This window comes from Dipteris shenzhenensis, chromosome 20, assembly GCF_047967505.1.
Source record: "Dipteris shenzhenensis isolate YYH24624 ecotype China chromosome 20, Dip_SZ_1.0, whole genome shotgun sequence".
Classification (NCBI taxonomy): Eukaryota; Viridiplantae; Streptophyta; class Polypodiopsida; order Gleicheniales; family Dipteridaceae; genus Dipteris; species Dipteris shenzhenensis.
In genome coordinates, this window is record NC_141615.1 from 3352491 (window position 1) to 3378596 (window position 26106).

A 26106-nucleotide genomic window follows, 5' to 3' on the forward strand; every position below is an offset into this window, starting at 1 on the left:
AACTCATGACTCTGTTGAATGGTGGCAATTTTATGAGGGGACTATCTTCAAGGGGCAAGTCTAGTGCAAACCTTGGGTATGTTAGGAACGGAATAAGATCAGAATCTAAAATATGTTTTCTGAGTTCGTATGAATAAAGGCCAGTGTTTTGATATGGTTTTTTCGGCCATAGCCCCATGTGTCCAATACCACAACTCACACTACAAGGAGCTAGCCAACATCATGCCAAGTTCTCAAACACTGTCCAGGGATATATTTATAAAATACATATACATATATAAACATACATACATATGTATGTACGTATGTATGTACGTACGTATAGTTAGTTAGTTAGTCTTACAAAATTTAGACCCTTATACATACATGCATATATGTATATCTGTCAACACATCAGGTATTAGTTAGTCTTACAAAGTTTAGACCCTGATATACACATGTATATATGTACATCTGTGCATCTTTGTGTGTGTACGCGCCCGCGCGCCCTATGGACTCTTTTGAAGGACCGAAACCATTGGGTTTTTGGTGATCTTTCTCTAAACAAGTTCTCTTTTTTCAGAGCGTCCCTCAGGCAGTCCTTAAATGATTGTCTGCATGTGAACCAGTTGGATGTACCTAGCATATATGCAAGTTTTCTAAACATGTAATTGCTCTCCTTCTTGGAGACGACTTCTCTTAATATAATTATCTGAATTTCAAAATGTGTGTACACAAGCACACATGCGTGCAAGCTACCTCAAGAGAAGGTCCAAAAGCAAGTCTCAACTAAATCAAATCTCTGAGGAGGTTTGTTGATGTCACCTCGTATCGTACTTCAAAGAAAAGGAAAAAGTATCCTACCCTCAAATCCTAAGAATCAATGGAGAATCGGTTCCACCCACTCCCTAAGTTTTCCCTGCTCTTCAAAGAAATCCATGGCATAACCTCACAATCAGCTTGGGAGATCAATGCCGGTCTCACTGCTTGCCAGTTTTGGAGAACTATAAGTGAGGTCAAGGTAATACGGTACGTTTTTTCTTCCTTGTGTCCCCCTACCCCCCAAAAAAAGAAAAGAAAAAAGTGAACAACAAATTAAGTATGACCAAATACATGGAAACAGAAAGAATCCTATGAAAGAAAAAACTAGAGAAAAGGTGAGGCTGTCGAAAGCAATACGGAGACTTGATGGATTTGCTTCTCAGTCATTCTCAGTGGTCTTGTAGGCCATCTCCTAGTGGTTCTAGTGATGCCCTATAGGCCATGGTATGTGCCTTGTAGACATAAATATAGGCACTTGTAGTGTTAGTGCCTTTTAGGCCACATAGGACACTTAGTCCTAGGTCTAGGTACTTGTACCTTGTACTCCTTTTTCATTATCCAAGTTTGACGTGACGGCTAAGACGTGTGCGACACTTTGCTACCTGCACTCTCTCTCTCTCAATCGATCCTACAGTGGTATCAGAGCACGGATCTGCTTCCTGTCCCCGTACAGTCCGTACAACTGCCCCGTACATTTCCGTACCAGCTGCTTGTACATCTGCCGTACTTGCTCAACGTCGTACCTACGATCCGTCCACTCGCCGTACATTGATGTGCATGTGTTGTCGTACAACGTACCTGTGTCGTACACCCGTACCTACATATAGTATTGTGCCGTACTGTGCTCCCTTGCGCTGCACCTTCCGTACATCCGTACCTGCTTACAGTACTGCGTTGTACAATTTTTCGTACAGTGTACCAACGCTGTACCTATTCAGTACACCGTACTTACCTTGTAACTGCATCCGTACTTCCATATGTTGGATTCAGTTATCTGCTTCATACTGCATTCAGTACATCGTCCGTACAAGCATCGTACAACCTCCGTACAGGCATAGTACCTGTTACCGTACTGGCATCCATACAGTTGTGTTTACTCCAGGATTTGGTACAGCATTTGGCATGTGTTAAATTTTTTGCAGTCTTTTACTGTTTTTTGACAGTTTTTTACTGTCAACCCTAATTTCCAACAAAAAAATTTAGGGCTTCTGACATCTGGACCTTCAACCTGTCAATACAATACTTTTGACAAGGATACAATACTTTTGACAAGGTTACCACTGAAATGCTTCCAAAATTTGAAGTTTTCAGTTAATTTCAGGTTCAGGACTGTCACATTGTGCCACGTCATCACTCAAGTCAACAATAATTTGGGGCTTTTGTGTTGGGAGCTCAATTTCAACTGGTGTTTGGGACAGTAACTCATATTTTTGCAGTTTCAAGCCTTGAGGCTATACATTGGGTCAGATTCGCATACATTGGGTCACATTTGCAAAAAAAAAAATCAGCAAAATTTGGGGCTTTTCTGCATTTGCCCTCTTTTGGGCCTATTTGCCCTCAATAGATTTGGGGCTTTTGCCAGATTTGCTGTTTTTGCAGTGAACATTGCCTGCCACAGTCACATTTGGGTCAGATCTGCATTTGCCCTTTGATTTGGGTCGAAAATTTGCAGATATTTGCTGTCTTTTTTGGACAGCCAGCTTTTTGCAGTGATAGCCTTGAGGCTTTTGGGTTTTCAGGTCTCTTTCAGGGTATCACATTTGCTATCGCTGGGAACAATCAGGATCTATTTGGTGTTCTTCGTGAAGATGATAAGTTGGATGGCACCAATTATCCGGTGTGGTCTTATCTCATGAAACATATTCTTGTTGCAAAGCATTTGTGGAATATTGTTTCTGGGGTTGATCTGAGGCCAGCCAATGCTACAGTGGTTACCTCTACTGCTGGTCCCTCTGCCGGAGGTACTCCTCCTGATGCCTCATCTTCTAGCACTCCTGCTACTACTCTTCCAACTCGAGATCAAACAAGATGATATGCAAGAGATGCAAATGCACATTCATGTATTGCTTTATCATGCAAGAGAATCATTACTCCACACATCTGGTCTTGCAGGACAGCAAAGGATGCTTGGGATAAATTGTATTCTCTCTATCAGATTCGCAATGAGGCACGTGTTGCATATTTGAGAAGGCAATTACAGGAAGTCAGCATGAATGAAGGTGACTCTATGGATGCATACCTAACAAAGGTCAAGGACCTCATGGAACAACTTGCCAACAATGATGAGGTGGTGCCAAATTCACAGCTTGTCAGTACCACATTGAATGGACTGCCAGATACATATCAAGGGTTTGCTACAACCCTTCGATTAGTGGCCATGGGTAATCCAGACCACTATTCTTTTGATCAGCTAGTTACTTTGCTTTTGCAGGAAGAGCAAAGTAGAGCTAATAGACAAGCCATTATTCCTGATCATGCATTTGCTTCACAGCAGACAGGAAGAGGCAAGGCTTCCAAGCCTATGGGCAAGCCAAAATCTGCGCATAGCAGCTGCGATTCCTCCCATGCAGCTAAAAATACAGCAGATAATTCAAAGAAGAAAAGATGCAACTATTGTCGCAAGCCTGGACATGACATTTCAGAATGCAGGAAGCGCATTGCTTCGGAGAAAAAGAAAGCAAGATTGACACTTAATGCCTCTCATGCTATTGAATCCCATGAGCCAGAAGATGCTTCACATGCACATGCTCTTCAGGATGATTGGGCATGGGCTGTCCATTGCTGATTTGATCCCTCCAAAGCTGATGCATTAATGATGCTCAGTCCTGGTACTTTGATAGTGGTGCTTCCAAGCATGTCACATCTTGTAGACAGCTGTTTCATTCTTTAACTGATACACTCGAGGGGGGACTGTCACATGTGCTAATAGTGCTTCATATGCTGTAAAGGAATTGGAGATGTGCAGCTCACATCCATTTCAAACCATCATGTTACTCTGACAACTGTTCTTTTTGTGCCTGGAATTAAAGTCAACTTGATTTCAATTTCAGCAATTGCCACTTCAGGTTTCAGAGTTATTTTTGATGGCTACAGATGCCTAGTTTATGATCTTCGTGATGACAATGCCATAGTTCTCACTAGCACTTTGCAAAAGGGGCTTTATCACCTTCATCATCACTCAGCTGCACTTTCTATTGAAGCATTTGCTATTTCAGATTCACAGCTTGCTGAAACTCATCTTTGGCATGAGAGAATGGGTCATCTCAATTATAGAACCTTAAACTCACACAGTTTCCAAACATGTGTGTGAGGGTAGTCTTTTGGGTAAGATGCATCGGTTTCCTTTTCAAAAGAATTGTCCAAAACTCTCACAAAGGAAATTACAGCTAGTACACAGTGATGTCTGTGGCCCCATGAGAACAAATGCCATTGGGGGGTACAAATATTTTACGACTCTCATTGATGATTTCACAAGATATTGCTGGGTATATCCTTTAAAGGCCAAATCTGAAGTTTTCTTACGCTTTCAGAGATGGCTGAATATGGTTGAGAATGAATCAAGATGCAAGCTTGTCACCCTCAACACACATAGGGGGGGAGAGTATATGTCAAAGGAGTTTGATGCATTTCTGTCTTCACGCAGCATTATTCACTCATGTACTACTCCTTACACTCCTCAACAGAATCCTCTTTCTGAAAGGAAAAACAGGTCCACAATGGAGATGGCCAGATGCATGCTTAAGGCCAAGTCTTTGCCCAATAAATTTTGGCTTGATGCAGTGATGTGTGCCAACTATGTGCTGAATAGATCACCTACACGGGCATTGCAGACTGTTACACCTTATGAAGCATGGAAAGACAGGAAGCCTTCACTTTCACACATGAGAGTTTTTGGGTCTCTTGCATATGTTCATGTACCATCTCAGCTGAGACATAAGCTTGATGACAAGGCAATCAAATACATATTTATTGGTTACAGCCAGGAGAGCAAAGGGTATCGGTTATACCAACCAAATACTGGGAACATTATTGTCAGTAGAGATGTAATCTTTGCTGACCATTCAGCTTCTCCTCTTGTGGACTGCAAAGTTAAGCCAGATGTTGACATGTTTGATGCCTTTGAATCATCTTGGTTATCTCTGCCATCCTCAGAAGAGGACTTTGACCAGCAACATGAGCCTCCTGCAGGCCCTCCACCAAGCAATAATCAGCCACTACCTCATGCTGATTTGCAGGTTTCTCTTCTGGCACAAAATGATCCCACTATTCATGATGCAGTCACTACCTCATGCTGATTTGCAGGTTTCTCTTCTGGCACAAAATGATCCCACTATTCATGATGCAGTCATTGAAGAAAGAGCTGTCAATAGACAGCAAAGGCAAGTTCCCACATGGCTTCTTGATACATTGAGGGACAACAAACAAGATCAGCCTTTTGCTGCCCGGACAAGATCAGGGAATAGACAGCATGGTCACTTTCTTAACTTTGCACTACTTGCTACAGCTTGAAATGAAGAGCCTCTGTGCTATAAAGATGCTTTTGACAGCAAAGAGTGGATGGATGCAATGAGGGCTGAGTTACATTCCATTGCTAAAAATTACACATGGGAATTAGTAGATCTCCCTCCCGGCAAGTATGCCATTGGAACCCGGTGGGTCTACAAATTAAAAAGAAAATCTGATGGCAGCATAGATCGATACAAAGCCCATCTTGTTGCAAAAGGGTATGCCCAACAACAAGGCATTGACTTTGAGGAGACATTTGCTCCCACATCCAGGATTACTACCATTAGATGTGTCATTGCCATTGCAGCCCATCATCATTGGCAAGTGCACCAACTTGACATCAAGACTGCTTTTCTTCATGGGGATCTGCAGGAAGAAGTATATGTGACACAACCTCCTGGCTTTGAGGTTGTTAATTCTGAAAATAAGGTATGCCGGCTTAGAAAAGCCCTTTATGGTTTGAAGTAGGCCCCCAGGGCATGGTATGCCAAAATTCATGCACACTTATTATCCCTTGGTTTTCAGAATAGTCCCACAGAACCCACTCTTTATGTCCGTGGGAGTGGATCTGATTTTTTAGTGCGGATTTTATATGTGGATGATATGCTCATCACGGGCCCAGATACTCAGCAAATTGCAGCTTTCAAGGCTGATTTGCAGCAGGTTTTTGACATGTCAGACATGGGACAGCTCCATTATTATTTGGGCATTCAGTTTGCTCATGTTGAGGGGGGTATCATGATGTCTCAGTCCAAGTATATTGGACAGCTCCTTGATCGTTTTCAGTTCGAGGATTGCAAGCCAATCTCCAAGTATATTGGACAGCTCCTTGATCGTTTTCAGTTCGAGGATTGCAAGCCAATCTCTACTCCAGTGGACCTTGGCTTCAAATTCTCAGCTCATGATGGAAGCCCACCATGTGATATCACTCTTTATCAGCAGGCTGTTGGATGCCTTATTTATTTATGTCACACCAGACCTGACTTACAGTATGCAGTATCTCAGCTTAGCAGATTCATGCACATGCCCAGTTCACAGCATTGGCAGGCAGTGAAGAGAGTCTTCAGATATCTCAGAGGCACTCAGGATTTAGCCCTCTTCTATGGTGATCAGGGTTCACTTACCATGCATGCTTACACGGATAGTGACTGGGCAGGATGTTCCGACACCAGAGTGTCACATACTGGCAATTGTTTTTTGCTTGGCAATTCATGTATCTCCTGGCTCAGCAAGAAGCAACCAACAGTTGCCACATCTAGCTGTGAGGCTGAGTACAGGGTAGCTTTCACCGCTACAGTAGAGTGTGTTTGGCTTCGACAGTTACTTACAGATCTTGGTATTCGCCAGACATCCTACACTATTGTCTACACTGACAGCCAGAGTGCTTTGGCCATTGCACGTAACCCAGTGTTTCATGCGCGTACCAAGCATATTGAAGTTCATTATCATTATGTTCGGGAGCGGTTGTCAGCAGGAGACATAGAGTTGTCCTATCTTCCCACAGAGGACAACAAAGCAGATATGTTTACAAAGGCACTTCCTCATCCCAAGTTCGAAGTCTTTCGACAAGCTTTACACTTGGTTCCCTTTGTTACATGATCTGACATCCCTTATACATTCATAGGTGGCTATATCCTTTTGGATGAACATGTGCCACCATGACCAGAAAATACCAGGTATTCTAAGACGTTTCCAAAGTACTTCAGCCCATCCCATGGAGTGGGGTTTGTAGGCCATCTCCTGGTGGTTCTAGTGATGCCCTATAGGCCATGGTATGTGCCTTGTAGGCATAAATTTAGGCACTTGTAGTGTTAGTGCCTTTTAGGCCACATAGGACACTTAGTCCTAGGTCTAGGTACTTGTACCTTGTACTCCTCCTTTTCCATTATCCAAGTTTGACGTGACGGCTAAGACGTGTGCGACACTTTGCTACCTGGACTCTCTCTCTCTCAATCAATCCTACAGGTCTGTCAGGATATTATACACGCCCTCATGGCCACTTGCAGCAGAGTTCAAGGCCAGGAGAGCAGTCTACTTGAGGTTCATCACACCGATATAGTGCGTAAAAATAATCATTCTAGATTTGTATTGATTCGACAATACTCTTGGTTTCACTAAGCTTTCCAATCAGCTCATATATATATCTTATCCATTGACAAGCTTCTTGCTTGTATCTTCTTTAAGCTAGATGTTTGCATTTCATTCACCTGAAGGATGCTCTAGCACCATCTTCCAAAAACCCTAAAGACTATGATCATACATTATAGGATTTTATCAGTAGTCCAACTAGGCTTGATGTTGGCCAATTGATTTTGCAAATAATCAGTAGTCCTAACATCTATGCCTGTGACTATCAATGGCAACATAAGAATGGTATGTTGCTACTGTGAATTGCGTGGTGCCTGTATGGATTGCACTCACTATATTACCACTACACATGGATTCAATCAATGTTATGCTTCAAACGAGCCATTTACCACCTAATTATCAGAATCATATAAAAAAACATCACAAACAACATAATCTTAATTCAGACCCAATGCACCAAAGGGGTAGGGAAGACTTCATTCAAAGGACAAGCAGAGTTTTAGTGGGTGAAGAGTTCTACATTATCTGGACCCGTAAAAGGCCAGATGCCTATCCCCAGTATTTTGTGCAATAAAGTAGGTCTTGCTGAACATTGGAGCGAAGTGCAAGGAAACTTCCTAAAAGGTCTCTCTTTTTGAGCTACAAAAACTCAAGTCTTGCGCACCAGCTCAACCCAAAACAACAAAAAAATCTCGCAACAAGGACAACCACACAAGAAGGGCAAGAAAATCATAAGGGATAATATCAACATTAACCATAAGAATGACAACTTTCTCAACGAATATGCTTTGCTTGGGCTACCAATAAGAGGCTGAGAATGCTACCTTTGGTTTCGGCTGCAAACGTGAGATTGAGGGAGGCTGATCTGGGTTTGGAGGTTTGTCATTGACTTCCTGTGTGTAAATCAGCTAGATTAGAACGTATTTCACCCTCAAATAGCAATGCATAAACACCCGAACTCTGGAGCATTTTCAAAATTTTTAGGTCTACTACCTGGATTCCTGGAGGAGTCTCGCCACGTTCCAGCATCTCCATAACCTATGTCCAATCAGAAGCCCATCCATACAAATTTGAGAAATTAGCAACAGTACTGTTATATGATCTGCCAACTGATGGCAGTGGTTGCAAATCGATTATTACAGAGGAATGATGTTCATTATTCTATCTTCTCCTGCACTATGGCATACATTAGCTATGCAGTCTCCTACCTTCAGGTAAGATGCAGAATGAGGAGCACCATCTGATCTACTGGATGGAGGCACCTCTAAAGGTCGCACTGCACTGACCAGTCCTGCATTCGATCAGCAGAATCCCAAATATCTACCGACATCCAGCTAAGAAAAATGTACTAATATTCAGAAGCACAACCTTTTCCTCAGTGTATAAGAACCAATTACAGCAAAACAAGACATTTGCAATCAGCACACAGAAATTGAGATACAGTTCTTTATAAACTACTAAGAAGCACCTGTATCCTCTTTCCTCACAACTGCATCAATGTAGCTATAAGTCCCAGTTGGAGTCACTGTTTGATTTGAAAGCTATATGCACAAACAGAGGGAAAACATCAGTACCATCATACTTTAAAATACAAGTTACAAAAGGAAGCCATTCAAATGTCATCCTTGATAAAAAGCGAAATGTCCTAGGACTCAGAAAACAAAGGGGACGGAAGAGCACATCAATAGCTTGTCTCAGACTTAGTATATACATGATAAGGGAAGGTAAAACTCCACCCAAACATGAATTTATGCATCTAAACGTTAACACTGTTTTCCTTGTTTAAAAGGTTTCAGAATAGAAACGTAGGAGCCACTGGAAACACATGAGGACCACAGACATCTCCTCTCTGCTATTTGATGTGGGGAGACAGACCACTGGAGTGATGGTAGCACTTTCAAACGATGAGCTACCTTATGGAGATTACAGAGAAGGGGAGGGACCGGACAGATTGGCCGTGCTGCGCACCAGCAACAGTACATGACATGGGAGAAAACAGCAGAAGATATAAAGAAGACCCACATAAACAATATATGTGGATAGAAATAATGGCAAGGCAAGGGAATATCAGATTGACAGCATGCGATTTTACACCCCCACAATCACCCATCCACAAAAATAATAGCGAGAGGACCCTTTCATCAATTATGGGAGGATATAGATAGATTCTCTATACATAATACAATCATTCTTGCAGGAGATTTTAATGCATGAATAGGATCAATGCAAGGCATCATAACAATGGAGGGGAGAGACCCCATATAGATGGAGGAAGTGGAAGAGGACGGAAAACAACATCAAACGATGCCTGGGAAATCACCCATACGAGAAGGCAATTCCTCAAACTATGTGGATGCGAGGATCAAGCGTAGTTAACTATGTGATCACAAACCTGCATACAACGCACACGATTGAAAGGGGGAATGTCTTAAAGGCTCATATCTACGAAAGGGAGATAGAGGCAGCAATGGCACATGGACAAATGCCTTCTACATGTCAAGACAAATGCATAAAACAGCCCAAAAGTGCTTCACTAAAAGCAAGGCATACGTGCAGGAATGCAATATAATCACTGGTATGACCAGGATTGTAAGGATGCAAATAGAGCCTGGAAAACAAGCAAAAGCAGCAGAGAAAGAAGGCAAAGCACGAACATATAAATAGGTAGTCAGGAATCAAAACCAAGCAGCTTGAGAGCTTTGAGAAGCTGAAACAAAATCCCGGGAAGTTCTTTTTTGCATGGCAATAAGCCTCGGTAGGAAATGATATGGTTTTCAAAAGCCTTTAAAAAAAGATGGGGAAGAAAAAATCAAATACAATTACACTATCAAAGCATCCAATGCAATTATAACTAAGGAGGGCATGGGTAAAGGCCTAAAAAAGCTAAATAAAGGAAAGGTCCAGACACGCAAGGGCTAGTAGCAAAAACTGACATGGGGCGGCGAGAAGACAAACAAAATGCCTACCGAGTAGTTTAATGGCAAAGGTACATGGCACTATACTTAAGCAAAAAATCAGTAAATGGGCGGAGAAATAAGGAGTCAAAGCACAATCCTCAACAAGGTTTCGTCCTAAACACTCGACGGTTGATCATTTAGTGGCCATTAGAGCTGCAGTAAAAGGAGACAAACCTAAGAAAGAGGTTGTCTATTGTTGCTTTCTTGATTTCAAGAAAGCATTCGATACAGTCCCACATAAGAAATTGTGGGAAAGGCTGCAAAAACTTCAACTCACTCTTGAGCTTAGAGAAGTAACACCGACTCTATGAGCAGAGCCAGCACATCCACTAGTAGATGGATCATGCTCCAAGAGAAAAGCTGTCATAAGAAATGGATGAAAATGCATATAGCAGGGAGGGTGTACAGATTGCAGGATATGCTTTGATAATGCTTATCTACGCAGACAATGTAGTATTCTTCGTAAAGACCAAGGAGAACTTGCAAGCACATTTCGATGCATTGAGAGAATTTTGCAAACACTCAAAAATGCAGGTCAACATCGATAAAACAAAAATAGGTGGATGTCACCTTAAAAGGAGAGTCCCTCGAAACAGTCAATACATATAAATATCAAGGGCTGGATTTCATGGACAACTACAAATAGAATGCATGTGTGGAGAGGAGACTACTAGGAGGTTTGAAAGCCTTATATAGCTTCCAAAATAAATGCAGAAAATCACATCTGTGGAATTGGGAAATGAGAATCCTTATACACCATGCTTGTGCAGACAGTAATCCTTTACGGATACCTAACTTGGGCCTGGACTCTCTAGGATCTACTGGGGAAGAATAGAAATGTTCCATGAACGTTTCCTAATAGAGGAGTTAGGGGTTAAAGCACAGAGACGCTACCCCATCCTACTGGCTGAAACAGGTATAATACCTCTAGAAGGAGAGGCAATGTGTCAATTCATGGCTTACCTCAACAAAGTTGTGAAGATGGACTCCAGTAGGATACCACAAAAGGCGATAGAAGCTACACAAAGCATGAGATGGCATAGGGAGGGGAGGAAGAGGATGGAATCATGGGGTATAACAGGTGCTGATGTACCAGAAGGTGCATGTGAAACTAGTAAGATAGTGACGCACAAAATGCTACAAAAGCTATGGCAAAACCCGGGGCAGTTTTACAAACAGGAAATTAACTCAATGGACAGCAAAAAAAACCTCGGGAAAGACATGTCAATATTTAAAAGGCATCTAATCTGCAAAATTAGAACAAGTTCAAATGATCTAGAGGTGAAGAGGGGCAGGTGAGCAAGACCCAAAATCCCCCTGCAAAATCCCATAGAGGGTAGAAAACGACCAGCATATACTCCTAAAGTGTGGAGCTTACACACACACACACACACAATGTATAGCACAAATAGTGTCGGTGAGAGAGGGCATCCCAGCTTCACCCCTATTGTGCTCTCGATCCAATCGGATAGACCTCCAAGAGCTCATACTCTCCCTCTGACTAACTCATAATCTCACCACCCCCCAGATCATGGCTCCTCGGATCTGCATCTCTTGAAAAAGTCGTTTGATCATGCGGGATCGTGGAATTGTGCCAAAGGCCTTTCGGAAGTCTACAAAACAAGCATAGACTTTCTGGGATCTCGATCTCGCCTCCTCAATGACTACCTGCAGCGTGAAGATGTGGTCAAGAGCAGAATGCTGCCACCTGACCTAGTGCCCGCTGTCCATGTGCCCTGTATAGGAGCTGATCTCTCTCCCCAATACTGACCCATAGATCTTGGCTAGCGTATGACCAATCATGAGTGTGCGATAATTTTCGGTATCCATGGAATCCCCTACTTTGTGTATCGACACAATGGTGATAATACTCCAAGCGGGGGAAACCGTGGCACATAGCATGATTAAACATATGTGATAGGATGGGGGCCAACTCTCCTGTCCATGTGTGAAATGGTCATTGTGTGGCCCCTCATGATCCTGGACTCTCCAATTGTGAAGCTTGCATAACGCAGCTCGCACATTCAGTGCTGTGAACAAACTGCAAGTAGTGGGTTTGGGAAGGGCGGCAGCATCTGCATTGGGGTGTCACATAAATGTAGGGTCCGTGATCGGAATAGGTGATTTCCATCTCAGACAAAAGTCCCCATGCAAAGATGGAATCACCTCCTCGAAAGGATCTTATAACCTCATCCATCTTGCGTGAAAGGAATGATCGCCTCTAGCTTTGCCAGGTGTCCCAGAGTCTGCTCTCGTATGAGACAATATCTCATCCCCTGGCACTCATCATCAAACCATGGACTCTGGGACATCTCCCGGTTGAAGAACGGGCTATAGAGCGAGTCGTGGGAAAAGACCTGGTAGCGGCATCCCGGACCACTGAGACCAAAGTATATGAGGCATGGGCAAGGTCTGCATCATCTCCAAGGTGGGCGGTAACTCATAGACAAATGGCTCATATGTACTGCATCCAGGGCATGGTCAAAGTGTATCCAAGTACCGGTGGAATTTGGCAGTCCCCTCCTACTGCAAGCATGGAGGTCGACATGCTACATGCCAAATAGGAGTGGTTTGCACCAAGTGGGGGGGGGGAGGGACCATGAGTTCATGTACATGTGTCACAAAGGCCGGGGAACCCATCAAGTAATCCAATGTGCTCGTCCCTCCTCCATGCGGGAAGTAAATGAATCCTCCGAATGACGGCCTTCTCAAAAGCCCGTTATATATGATCAGATCATGTATTGCTCCCATTTCAACTAAGAGTCTGTCATCTCCAGTGAGTTGTGTATCCTCTAAGTGCCTCACTATTCCGAGCTCTATTGGGTCAATCTCTGGTACTTTGAAGGGATCAATTCCGAAATCAAACAGTTTAACTTGTCTACTTTCCGTACATGCATTGAAATCACATAATCGGAGAGTCTCATCAATGCTTTCCTATAAGCTGACTCCCATGTGTACCCTATTACTGTAGGCATCCCTTTCTATGGGCTCTCGTGTGTCTCAGTGTAGAAAATCATCTCTCTATCAGTGTATGTCTCTGAGCACCCTCCTGGGTCAGACCAAAGAGTTCCATTGCAGTTCCACACAGCAATCTTTCCTCTTCATCCTATTAGTCCGACACCGTCATGTGCTGCTTGCATCCCTTTCTTCTTATGACGACTTTGCCATCTCTATATACATCCCAATTCGCTTTGCTGCCATAACTCAAACCATCCCTTTCTTGCTGCAAAAGAGTGAGATCATCATCTAGATATGTCCTTGTCCCCTTCAAGGCCGCCCTCATGCTCATAAAATGGACCTATCTGCCACTATCCAGAAACTCATAATCATAGGTATCGATGGTGTGTCATCCTTGCCTACTCTCCATGCTCCTTCGAAGGTGGAGTTAACACTCATCTTGGTGATCAATGCCTTGGCACCACTAAGGATGATATGAGCACTATGTCATCAGCGTATAAGAATATTTGTATCATGACATCACCCAAGAGTGAACCCTCTAGGCGATCCATGAAAGATGTGATCTCATCATGTAAAGTACGAAGAGAATCGGTGAGAGTGAACAGCCCTGCTTCACTCTAATCGTTTTCTCGACCTAGTCCGATAGACCGCCTAGGACACGTACTCTGTCTCTGACTGACTCATATAAGCTCACCACACCCCAAATCAGCGTCTCTAGAATATTCATCTCCTGTAGTCTCCTGACCATGCAGGAACGCGGGACCATGTCAAAAGCCTTCCGAAAGTCTACAAAGCAGACTTTTTGGTGTCTAGATCTCGCCTCCTTTATGACAGCTCTCAAAGTGAATACGTGGTCTAAGGCAGAATGTTGCCTTCGGAATCCTGCCTGTCCTAGTGCTCGCTGCACTCAAGTCTCCGTATGACTACTGAGAGCTCCCTCTCTAGAACCGATCCATAAATCTTGGCTAGTGTATGACCAATCATGAGGGTGCGCTAATTCCTAGTCTCCATAGGGTCACTAGCTTTGTATATCAGTACAATAGTGGTGGTGCTCCAAAGAGAGAGAGAGGCTCTCTGAGAAGAGGTGTCAATCTCGGGAAGGGGGCATCACTGTGTGAGGCTGCTGTGGTAACATAAAACCAGTGATAGAGCGTTGGCGTCTACCAATGTGCGGGGCCAGTTGTGGTCTCCTAGCCGTGGCCTTACAGAGAAACAAGGGCTATTGTCATGCTTGTGGGTTGTACCTCCAATGTAGTGAGCATACAAGAAAGGTCCCCCGATACGATTTGCATCTCAACCTGTTGGCGAGTCTATTGTATCTCTGGCTTGGGCCCTCCTACCCGTCGTCTCCATAAGTCCTACTGAAAGTCCTGCTAATCGGTACAATCTGTACTATCTGACTGGAAGAGCTGTGATCATGCTCTGAGAGGAGTCTGGCTGGGTATCCTGAGAAAGAAAGAAAGAAAGATGTATTAACGTCCGCACAAGGCCTCGCAGGCCTATGGGACGAAGTACAAAGTACACCAAAAAGGAAAAACTCATACAAACCTCAACCACGCTAGGGCCCTTGCTGAGTGCTAAACTAATCTGCAGAGCTCGATAGCTCAAGGAAAATCAAATATAAATCAGAAATTAACTAAAGTAGACTAAGACCTGGGACTCATAAACCAAAGCCCAGCACCGTGGTGGCTCGTCTATGAGTGGAAAAAATATCTCGAATCTACGTCTGTTGGGTTGTCTCACGCTGTGGTGGCAGGGGAGGGCTCCTCGATCTCTGAACCCGCTGGACTATGTTCAGAGTAACCCCTTGTCTCGGGCAGTCTTCCCTGAGGAAAACAATGATAGGTTCTCCGTGCCGCAAGTAGTCCCTGCGTCCCTCTCTCAGTGATCCAGGCTGCTCGCATATCGGCTAGCTCCTCCTCATCCACCACGCTGTGTCCTGCAGCTGACTCAAATGCATAAAGATCTGTGACATGTCGTTACTCGTGTCAGCCTCTATATCCTATGGTCCGGCCACCTCCTGCTGCTCTCTAATCTATCATAGTAGAGTCTCCCTATGTTGGCGCATCTCAAGCAGATAAAGGCCAATGCAAACCTTGTCATGGAAGTGGATCAATCGTGAGAGTGGGCCGAAGCCGCTGCTCTCCTAGTAGAGGCAATTGTCTCCTAATCTCATAGAAAGCTGGGCAGGCACCTAGAAAATGTTCCTCTATCCACACCACTCCCAATGTGCATAGCATACAAATCTGCTCTCTGGATATACCAGCTGCTCTCCCCATCTGAATCCTCAACTGATGGGATGAAACACACATCTGTCCAATGGCGATCCTCAGTGCATGCAAGACTCCTCTGTCCTCCAGATATTGGATGAATCTCTCCTCCGATACCCTCAAGAAGTGGTCACGATAGAACTGAGACTTGGTTCGGAGCTCATGATTCCCCTCCCAAGACCGAGATATATGAAGCTGGAGGAGATCTAACCGTATGATACAGTTAATCTCATCTTGCATAATCAATTCAAGGGGTGCATCCGTGCTGTACTGAAAGGGGGGAAGGCTGTCCATCTGAATACCATGCCTGGCAAACCATGTGGATATACGTGCATACCACGTGTCTGCTCCACTCTCTTCTAGTCATCTGAATGACTCCAAGGCCACAGCCTCAGTAGTCTCGATCGAGGTAAAGTCCCAAACTCCATGGATGAATGTCACTTTCAAAAAGATGACATCAACCTGTAGAGGTGTCATGGCGAACTCTGCCTCTACTATCTCATGTGGAACTGAGGACTTACTCCGAATCATCTTGGACCCCATAATCACCTATACCGCTCAACCCTTCGTCGTTGGGTCCTAGAAGTGTGCCTGGAAGCACTGTCTCTCTAGCCGAGTCAAAGCGCTCCGCTCCGTGTGAGTCGTGCTTGGGCTGCATGGGTCATCGTGAAAATGGGCCCTCTAAAGACTGCTCCCCAATATGTGTAGGACTACATTATCTCCACTGGCTCATCACGGTAACTGAAGCTGAGTCGACAAAGCACTATGCGTGAGGTGTTGAAGAAGGTTGACAGTTAGGTCTCTCTCTTTGCAAAACACCCCTAGGGCCTCCAGATGTCTCTACAACCCCTTTGGTGAAGATAATATAAGGACTATGTCATCAGTGTATAGCAATATCTGAATCATGAGGTCAGCCAGTAGTGATCCCTCGCCTCCTAGGCGGTCTATGAAGGATGTGATCTCATCGATGTAAAGTCCAAAGAGGGTTCGGTAAGAGTGGTCAGCCCTGCTTCACCTCGATCGTGCTCTTGACCCAAACCGATAAACCACTTGGGGCACGAACTCCGACTCTAACCAACTCATATAGGCTCATCACACCCTAGATCAGCGTCTCTGGAATCCGCATCTCTTGTAGTCTCCTAATCATGCGGGACGTGAGACAATGTCGAAGGCCTTTCGAAAGTTTAGAAAGCATGTGTAGACTTTTTGGTGTCTAGACCTCGTCTCCTCAATGATAGCCCTCAGAGTGAAGATGTTATCTAGAGTAGAATGTTGCCTCCAGAATCCTGCCTATCCTAGTGTCCGCTGCCCCAGTGCCTCTGTATGACTGTTGAGCTTGCTCTCTAATACCGACTCATAAGTCTTGGCCAATCATGAGGAGGGTCCCCGGCTTTGTGTATCGGCATAATAGTGGTTGTGCTCCAAGCGGGTGAGAAGCCGTGGGATTCAGCCTTGTTGAACATCTATGCTAGGATCGGAGCTAAGACCTCTTGCCCATGTGCAAAGCACTCAGTCCGTAGGCCCTCATGATCCCGTGCTCTCCAATTGTGTAGTCGACGGAGTGCAGCCCGTGCATTCTGTGAGGTAAACAAGTGACAAGCGGGCCTGTGCATGGAGGACATGTCCGGTGGTGTCTGCATCTTGGCATCTTAGAGGGAACATGCATACGTGTGCCACACACCTGGGTCAATGATGGGGATAGGTGGCTTCCCCTCCAATAAAAACCACAATCAAGTGGTCAGGTCTTCTCCTCAAAAAGTTCTAGCAATCTCATCCATCCTGTGTGTAACAAAGGCCCGCCTCTTACGACGTGTCAATTGTCGAAAGATCCTCTACGCCTCAAATGACATCAGGTGACCCAAGGCCCACTCCCGTGTGAGGTGGGGCAAGACAAATCTAATAAGAGGTCTAACACTTCTCCACATGATTTGACAACTGAATGAAAACATGAAAGTACCCACAAAATAAGACCTTCCAGAACTGTCAAATTTTGCCTAGCATGCCCACAATTTTCTGAGAAAAACGGCATATACAAGTTATATTTCAATATCATCAGTACAGATAGCACATTTGTTACAAAATATAGCGACTGCCTTTGATTTCTAGGTCTCATTTGAAAGCATACTTTGACACTTTAATGTGACCAAATAATGGCCTTCTGTACTGCCCAGCCTATACAAAATCAATGGCAAAGCTCAGATGAAGATGCCCACCCTCACTGCAGTTTGGATGTCTTCCAATGACTTCTCCTGTCCCATTGGTGATGGACTGCGCCATTTATAATTCGATTGGACTGCAAAATAAAAGGTTCTGTCGTATTTTAAAATAATGACAGGATTAATTGTAATTGATCAAAATTTACACAAGACTGGACTTGGCAATTCATCTGGCTGCAAACCAGCGCATAGCGCACTAATTCAAAATTATCAATGAGCATATTCACTGGCTCATGGTCCTTAATATTCATCCTTCTGTAAAGCTACACGATGGGGTCCCTACTATTATTCGAAAGTAATAGAATCATTGTTGAGGTCCGTGTAAGACTCATCACCTAATGGTGCGCCTGCTGCAGGTCCTTGTTGCCTTGATTTATCTACAGCCTCCATTGCCAACTTCATTGTTATCATAGCTTTTGTGATCTCAAGAGTGTGCGCTTCCAGAGCCTCAATGATGCTGCTAAGATAATGCCTTTCTGCCCAAAACATGAAAAGTTGATTTTTGGGTGAGCATGAAAAATGGGGCATGGAAGAAAGACAAAAGAACCTCCTTCATAGTACTGAAAATTCCATTCCACTTGACAACAGTATGATCATACCCTGAGTGTGTAGCTTCATCATTTCCCGAGTTGCACTGGCAATCTCAGTGGCTGCAACAGATGCAGTTTGAGCTGCCATTGCAGCCTCTTCAGTTGAGTTCTTTCTAGGCAGGAGAATCCTAGCAGCATCACCTTCAAGAACCACCCTCCGTATCCATAATTTCAGTTTCTGAAGAAGAAATCTCTGCACCAACCCAAACTTTCACCCTTTACTTTTGTTCTCATCAAGCAGTACACATCAAAATCAAATCACAGTTGCATAGCCAAATCAAAGAAGAGACCTTTATGAGAAATCCAGCGCCAGTACCAGCTGCCACCAAAAAGCTCAATGCCAAAACCATTTGTGACCAATAGGAACGGGACCGAGCTTTAACAAGAGGCACAAGCTGCTGTGACATTGGTTGCTGTGTTGAAATGACAGCTGCACTTGAGGTTGGAGCAGTTACATTTTGTCGCCCTTGACTGAAAGGCTTTTCTGAACAGTTGATAAAGACCATAACGTAGTTGTGAGCACTGGAACTGCAAAACAAGCTTGTACAAGTATCATATGAAGACATTATATTATAGCTGCCGTAATGAAATTTGAAGCTTTTAAAGGCACACCACAGTTGCACTAACCTATCACATCCTTTTAAAAGAGGCCAAAAATGCAGATTAATGTAAAATTGAATTAGCATTTGTAGAAGAAAAACAAAATATTAATATGAAAGAATCCTGGTCCAAAATTCAGAGTTATAAAATTACATCAGCATTGGAAGATAAAATGATGTATTCTTATCAAGGAAGAGTTCTGCAAATCATATATAGACAGAACTATGGCATAGTCAAACTGTAAGCATAAAGACTCCTGCAGAGAATATGGTAAAATCAGTTGACGCTTCATTTGTATGACCCATAAGACACGTCAACTTCCAAAAGCCTACTCTATCACAGCTTCTCTATATTATTTATGTCAATACTCTGAGCATCTTGCCTGAAGGAATAGGGACCTTTGTTTTATAAAATGCATACTCTCTGAAACCAAAACGAAGCTCAAGGTCTTATGAACATACTCAAGCTTCCCCTGAAATTTCGAATGTAGAACGATTTGAGAGCTGAAGCACAATCTAATTGCCACCTGATTGCAACCAAGATGATTTGAGAGCTGAAGCACAACCTAAATGCAACCAAGCTGGTGTAATGTGACGTGTCAAATCAGCCAACATGATGCACTGATTGTGCCCACTATTTATGATACAAAGAAGCACACCAATGAGAGGAACCTAGCTACCATTTAACCCTTTGCAGTTCAATACCAAGTAGCTTGCAAATATTATTGCTTCTCTATCCTTCACATGAAGGAATGGAACCTGAACTCTGTCGCGACTTCTTTCTACTTCGTTTACCTCCAATCCTTGCACCTGCTCATGTCTAGTGCACTTCCAGGATACACCACTTTTTAAGTGGCCGAGCCACTCAATACAGTCCCCCTAAATGACCACTGCACAGATAAGGAGCCCTATGATATTCACAATTAAGGTGCACATGCACCTAAAATATATCATCAACTATGATCACCATGAACTGCATGATCCATAATTCTAAACAATCAGTTGCCCAAGTACCCTCTAAAGTTTTTACATGTTTTTTTTTTTTTCAAAAAAGAGACTTCTATTAAGTAAGAAGGAAACTCGCTAGAGCAAGCTCTGAGCGGAAAGACATCATGCTAAGCATGTAATAAAAACACCTCATAAAAATGAGGTAGAAAGAAACCAAGGCTGAAGCTGAAAATGCCAACTCAACCCTGTAGAAGTCTCAGCAAGGAAGGGAGAGTCTCTCCAATCCATGAGAAAAGTAACTCTCCTGGAGGAGGCTGCTCGATAGAATCCCTGCATGGTCGTCCATATGGCCATCAGAGTGTGTACCGTATCTGTCTAAGTACTGGCCAAGATCTAAGAAGGGTGAACCTGAGAACCCTCCATAGCCTCAGTGCATCTGGCTCTCCAAATGTGCCATGTTGCAATGCTAGCTAAAACCTCCCATGGAGAGTCAACCGAGGAATAAGCAGCCCTGAAGAGAGTGGCCAGAACATCCTCTAAAGAGCATGACTCCATAAAGTGTCGTCGGATGTGTAGAGCCCAAGACGAGTCATGTCTCTCAAAGAAAACCTGGGGCCCTGAAAGAGTGAGCCAAGCCACTAATCCCCAAGTCATATAGAAGGGGAGGCGAACAAAAGTGCTGAAAAGTCTTGCAATCCCCTTCCATATAATTCTCGCCTGTCTGCAATCCCAAAGGCAAGGTTTTACATGTTCGTATAAATTTGGAAAATCACGAAAGCATAACCGATCAAATGTCACATCATCATAGCACAATGCAAAGTACATGGTAGATGCTTGGACATACACAAGTAGATAGGTTTTGAATATCAATGCACATCCATCTAGGAGATGACACACATACGGATCAAAATGTCACATCATCATGGCACGTCACAATAGCTTTCACTGTGTGATAAAAACTGTGCCAGTTTTTATTTTTACAGTGTAAATTTCTTATAACATTATCACAACATATCATTCTATAGTTCAGTCTTGAGAATTCAATATATATCCCTGTATTTGCCTCAAAATGACAATTTGGGTGCACTTTTTGTAGACTCTCTCTCTCTCTCTCTCTCTCTCTCTCTCTCTCTCTCTCTCTCTCTCTCTCTTTGCATGATTTGAAGGTCAACCTTGGTAAAACCAAGGTCATGACCTTCAATACATCTCGAGCCGTTATGCGCCAGGAGTAGTTCACCTTTGACGGGTCACCTGTTGAGATTGTTTCGTCATATACATACCTTGGTGTTATCTTCTCTGGACCTATCTTCACCATGAGACCCGTGATGCAGGCAAATGCCTCGGATAGAATAAGCAAAATACACCGGGCATTGCTGCAAGTTGATATTGCCAAGGCTTTTGACACGGTTCAATGGGATTTCGTCTTGCAAACCATGCAAGCTTTGGGTTTTGGCACAAAATGCAGCATATTATTTACTGGTTGTACAATGAAAGTAAAGCTGCATGTATATTGTCTAGGGATATTTCTGAAAATTGGACTCTCCGTTGTTCGGTTCACCAGGGATGCCCACTTAGTGCATTGTTGTATATGCGATAGCCACACATCCAATGCAAATGCATGGATCATCTTGTGGCTGCAGGCATATTGCATGGATTGGAAATTCATGGAAGTCGCACTATGGTTGCTCAAGCATATGCTGATGATTCATTTTTTACTCCAAAAAATACTGAGAGGGATCTTTCTTCCCTTATGCATGCTCTATCGTTATATGGCCTGGCTGCTGGTCTACATGTGAATTTTCAGAAGTCCAAGCTCTTACCATTGCATTCTAAAGACTCGAATAGTCTTTTATGGCCGCAGGAAATGGTTTTGCCTACTCATTTAGTTCGCCATCTTGGTTATCCTTGGAGCTAGAGGATTAGTCATCGTCAACAAACTGACTGGGTACTTGCAAAATTAAAGAAAAAACTTGAATACTGGAAATTGGCAACTTGGCCATTGCATGTTCGCCCAAAGATAGTCAATCTATTTTGGTGGCATACATTCAGTTTACCTGCCATTGATCATGTTTGGCAAATGAGATCTTACAAGCTTTATGTCAACCATTATGGAAACTTTTTTGGCGTTCTAAGCATGGCCGAAAAAGTTTGAGATTACTTTCAGTGCAACATCTCTATTCACCAAAGATGCATGGGGGTTTAAATATTCTCAACATTCGCGTGCATATCCTTGCTCATAAGGACACAATGATGCTGCAATTTATGCAAGGAGATCACCTTGGGCTGCCATCATGCGCTATTTGCTTTTGCAAATCACCACTTCTGCTTTTGGTTATTGGCAGCCAACTCAGTGGGATTTTTATTTGCTTGGTTGTATTGATGGCAAGATCAAAGCCTGTCCGCTAGTCTCCAAAATGTTATTTGATTGAAAGCATATCCTTTCTCAATTGGAATGTCATGGCCGCGACTCTTTGCAGGGCAATTCTTTAAGGGCTGAAAGTATACATTGGTTAAAGGTCTTTGACCCTCCTTGGCTCAGAAAGAACCCAAACGTTCCAACTTTATTAGTTTCAAAGGGATCCGCTATGTGGCTGATGTGATTCATCATGATGGTACCATGATATCTTTTCCTTTGGCTACCAGACAGTATGGTCTAGGGATGCATCATCGCCCTTTGTGGCAAAACATTTCTCACATTCTGCCAAACTCTTCATTCCCTAGGTTCATCAGCCCGTTCTTTGACGCTATCTCACATTACGGTATCTTCCTTGTATAAAGTTTTGCTACCCCCACCTTGGGTTTCAGATAAGGCAAATCAACTCTAATCGCTTGGCAAAGTGGTGGAGGAAGAGATTGCGGCAGCTTTAGAGATCCAAAGTTCCTCTTCGACAGCAAGTTTTTTTGTGGCAGGTGATGCTGGGGCTTTTCTGTTTGGGCAGCTCTTGGCACCCATACATATTGCACTAGCTGTCTGTTACAAATGTTTGGCTCTGAAACCGGCCTTCAATAAATCAAAGGGCAGTACAACTAACAAGTAACCAGTCAACACTGTTACATTAACAATTCAGCAAAAGTATTACCAGCAGACCGGGAGCTAGACTGCCCCTGCACCAAGACAAAGACACGGATTGGCCCCAAACCTTGGCGCCCCTTGCGGTATTTCTTTAATTAAGTGATCCAGGCTACATAAAGGATACAGTCCTTCTTACAACTGGGCCATTCCACATTCCAGTGGGCATCCACATACCCTGCAAAGCCTTTACTGTTCACTGCTCTCACCACTCCTGGCAATAGGTCTCCATCCCTAGTCCAGGAAGCTTGCACACAACCCAGAACTGTTACTAGCAGCCCACTCAGCCACTCAGTTCCCCACAGCTGTCACGAGTGCCCAATTAGTCATCCATATTCTCAAAGCAGAGAAAGAAAGCATACAAGGGCTTTCTCCACTGTCCAAGACTGCCATGACCAACAGTCTCTCACCCTATGGGTCGCCATATCCTGACACAATAACTTGTTTCCCAAAAATTGAACTAGCATCACAATATAGCAAACACTATGGCAGTCACAACTGTACCATCCCTCTCGAGGTTCCAGGGATACTTCCCATTCCAAGCATGGATTCCCGACCCCTGCCTACTCAGCAACGAGGCTGTACCAAAGATGTGCCGTCTGCCTAGCAATCACTGCCTGCAAGTGACCCATCTCCTAGAGAAACTAACAACATATTCCCACACAGAACATGCTACTTGCCAAGGCCAGCAAGTAGGATATACAATGAATTTGAACCCACTCGCATTCAGTGCTCTTCCCACACTCAATAGACATCAGTATTACAACACATTAGCCCTATGGGGCTCTGCTCTCACACCTGTGTGACCATAGGCATCCATACTCAGTGCAAACACCTACATTTAACATGGGAGCCATTATTTACAGCCCAAGCAAGGCCACACGCTCCCCAATCAATCACAAGTGTTCACTGATCCACTAGGATACCCAAACAATGGGTGAAAGCATAACTGAGCTGCACCCGATGCTGAGAAGCACAAACAATGTCTGCAAGCATTCACTGTAAAGCAAGTCTCTTCAAAAACATAGCCCAATTCTCACATGCAAGCACTAGAAAGGCATAAGTGCACCCTTTTACCAACCAGAAGCTCAATCAAGCTCATTCATGAGCTATTTGCACACCTTCATGGACTCAATACCTGCCTATCGAGCTAAAAGGCACTCCCACTCAGCTAGTTTGGCAACAGCCCATATTCAAAGGCAAATGGGAGGCTGTCGTACAGCCCATACCAATTGCAGCCCCCAAACAGGCTAAGGTACCTTGCGTGCGCACTTGCTCTTCAGAGAGACTCATAGTCAACTACTTGTGACTAGACCAGCTCCCAACGCACCCACGTGGACAAACCTTTGTAATCAAATGATAGTTTACCAAAGCACTAGTTTACCCCCAAGGCACCAATCCCTAGGGAAAATCTTGCACATCAAGGAACCCTTGACCACGCTCCTTGTTTTCCCAAGGTCCTAACCACATGCAGGCCAACATGCATGCGCCAATAATCACGCCCTCGTGATAGGCTCCATAGGAATCCATGACTCATCTCCTTTGGCGCTGTCCACACACCCGTGACTACTTGTGTTACGCTCTAGCCGAGGTAGCATGACCTCGGAAGAATCAGTCGACATTTTCCTTATAGGATCTATCTTTGTAATATATGTGTTTGCGCTTTATGTAAATGATCGGGAGGGATTAATGTCAAGGTCCTAGGTGAGGGCTGATAGCACCAAACTAGATAGATCTGAGACCAGGGGCCTAGTGCAAAGAATGTGCCTAGGGGCAAGGAATTAAATGCATCCCAAGAGAGGGGTGAAATGTTGCATTAGAAAGGCCCTATATGGATGACATGTGGCATCTAGATCTATCTAGGGAATTGGGGTCTGTCAAGGCTTGTGAGAGAATGGAAGAATGGGATTTACGTGATTTTGATACAGCTCTCTCTCTCATGCTTGAAGCTTTGGCAGTTTGGCTGGGTGGAAACGAAAGGTGCTACTCCCGTGATCTGCAATAGAGGCTAGGACAGAGAATACAGGTTACATTTGGTATCAGAGCACCGGGTTGTGTAGGGGTAAGGCATGGAGCGTAAGCCCCGTGGGCAGCGCAAGTTAACGGGCTGAAGCGTGGTGACGGAGCAGGGGCCGTAGGAAGGCCTGTCGACGATCGTTGGTGGTGACGGAGCAATCGTGGCGTTCGTGTGGACCTACGAATTGGAGAACGCAGGCTTTCGGAATTGAAGTTTTAGCCTGGGTCCCGTAGGTGGTGATTCGGCGACGCCTGCCAGCAAGTAGTCTTAGCCTGGGTCCCGTAGGTGGTGATTCGGCGACGCCTGCAAGCAAGTGACGGGTGAATGTCTGGAAGTGTAAGTCTCCGGATACCCTCACGGAAGATCTCAGTTCTAAGGCGAGACGATCATCATCGCGATCATCTCTTGCTTGCTTTTCTCATTCCTTCATTGGGTTAAGACGAGAGGATTTTCATCGCCATCCTCCTCCGAGAATACCTTTGTCTCCCGACCAAACGAAGACAAGGCGTGGAGCGCAGACCCATATCACGATGCCCTTCGTGGATTTAACGGAGACGTGGTGGCTGACGATTGGCTCGGGTAACATTGGTGTGGGCATCGCTGAAGGCACGGCGCCGATCGGTGAATTACAGACTACAAAGGGTAGACCAAGCCCGTAGGTTGATAGCAGACCGTACGTGCAGGCCGTACGTGCAGGCTGCAAGCAGCAGGATTCGAATTCCAGGGGGCCTTCTATCTATTTTCCCTTTTGGGTTTGGATCAGAATTCATAGACCAGGAAGGCTCTTTGTCATTTCTGTCGATTCTATGTTTTTTTTCCCTGGTTTGGTTTGCTGATACTCCGTTTGCGTGAAAAGTGACAAGTGTGCATAGAATATGATGTTGTAACAAGGACAGATTGTGCTTGAGACTATGCCGGTATACTTGAGTTATTTGCAGAAATTTCCCTAGTATAGGGAAAGGCGGGATTGAATATATATGCCTGTGTCAGATACGTAATTAGTGTGCATGTCAGGTTGCAGGAATTCCCTAGTATAGGGAATTGTGTTCAGAGTGTCAGTTTGTGATTACAGTGTTCTAAGGGTGT

The 26106-nt window shown here is 44.1% G+C and overlaps 1 protein-coding gene across 2 annotated transcripts in view; it reads right to left on the reverse strand.

Annotated features, from left to right (window-relative positions):
• LOC147889138 (uncharacterized) overlaps window positions 1-26106 on the reverse strand; it is a 74911-nt gene that overhangs the window by 6135 nt on the left and 42670 nt on the right. Inside the window, exons 4-11 of one of the 2 annotated variants that reach the window (XM_087391699.1) lie at window positions 18677-18870; window positions 18396-18579; window positions 18132-18272; window positions 17794-17873; window positions 8864-8936; window positions 8604-8686; window positions 8389-8433; window positions 8220-8288 (exon numbers count right to left, since the gene is read on the reverse strand). In XM_087391699.1, the coding sequence (XP_087247825.1) occupies window positions 8220-8288; window positions 8389-8433; window positions 8604-8686; window positions 8864-8936; window positions 17794-17873; window positions 18132-18272; window positions 18396-18579; window positions 18677-18870 (869 nt within the window). Of the gene's footprint in view, window positions 1-8219; window positions 8289-8388; window positions 8434-8603; window positions 8687-8863; window positions 8937-17793; window positions 17891-18124; window positions 18273-18395; window positions 18580-18676; window positions 18871-26106 lie in introns of both variants that reach the window. The other variant, XM_087391698.1, reaches the window with a different exon arrangement.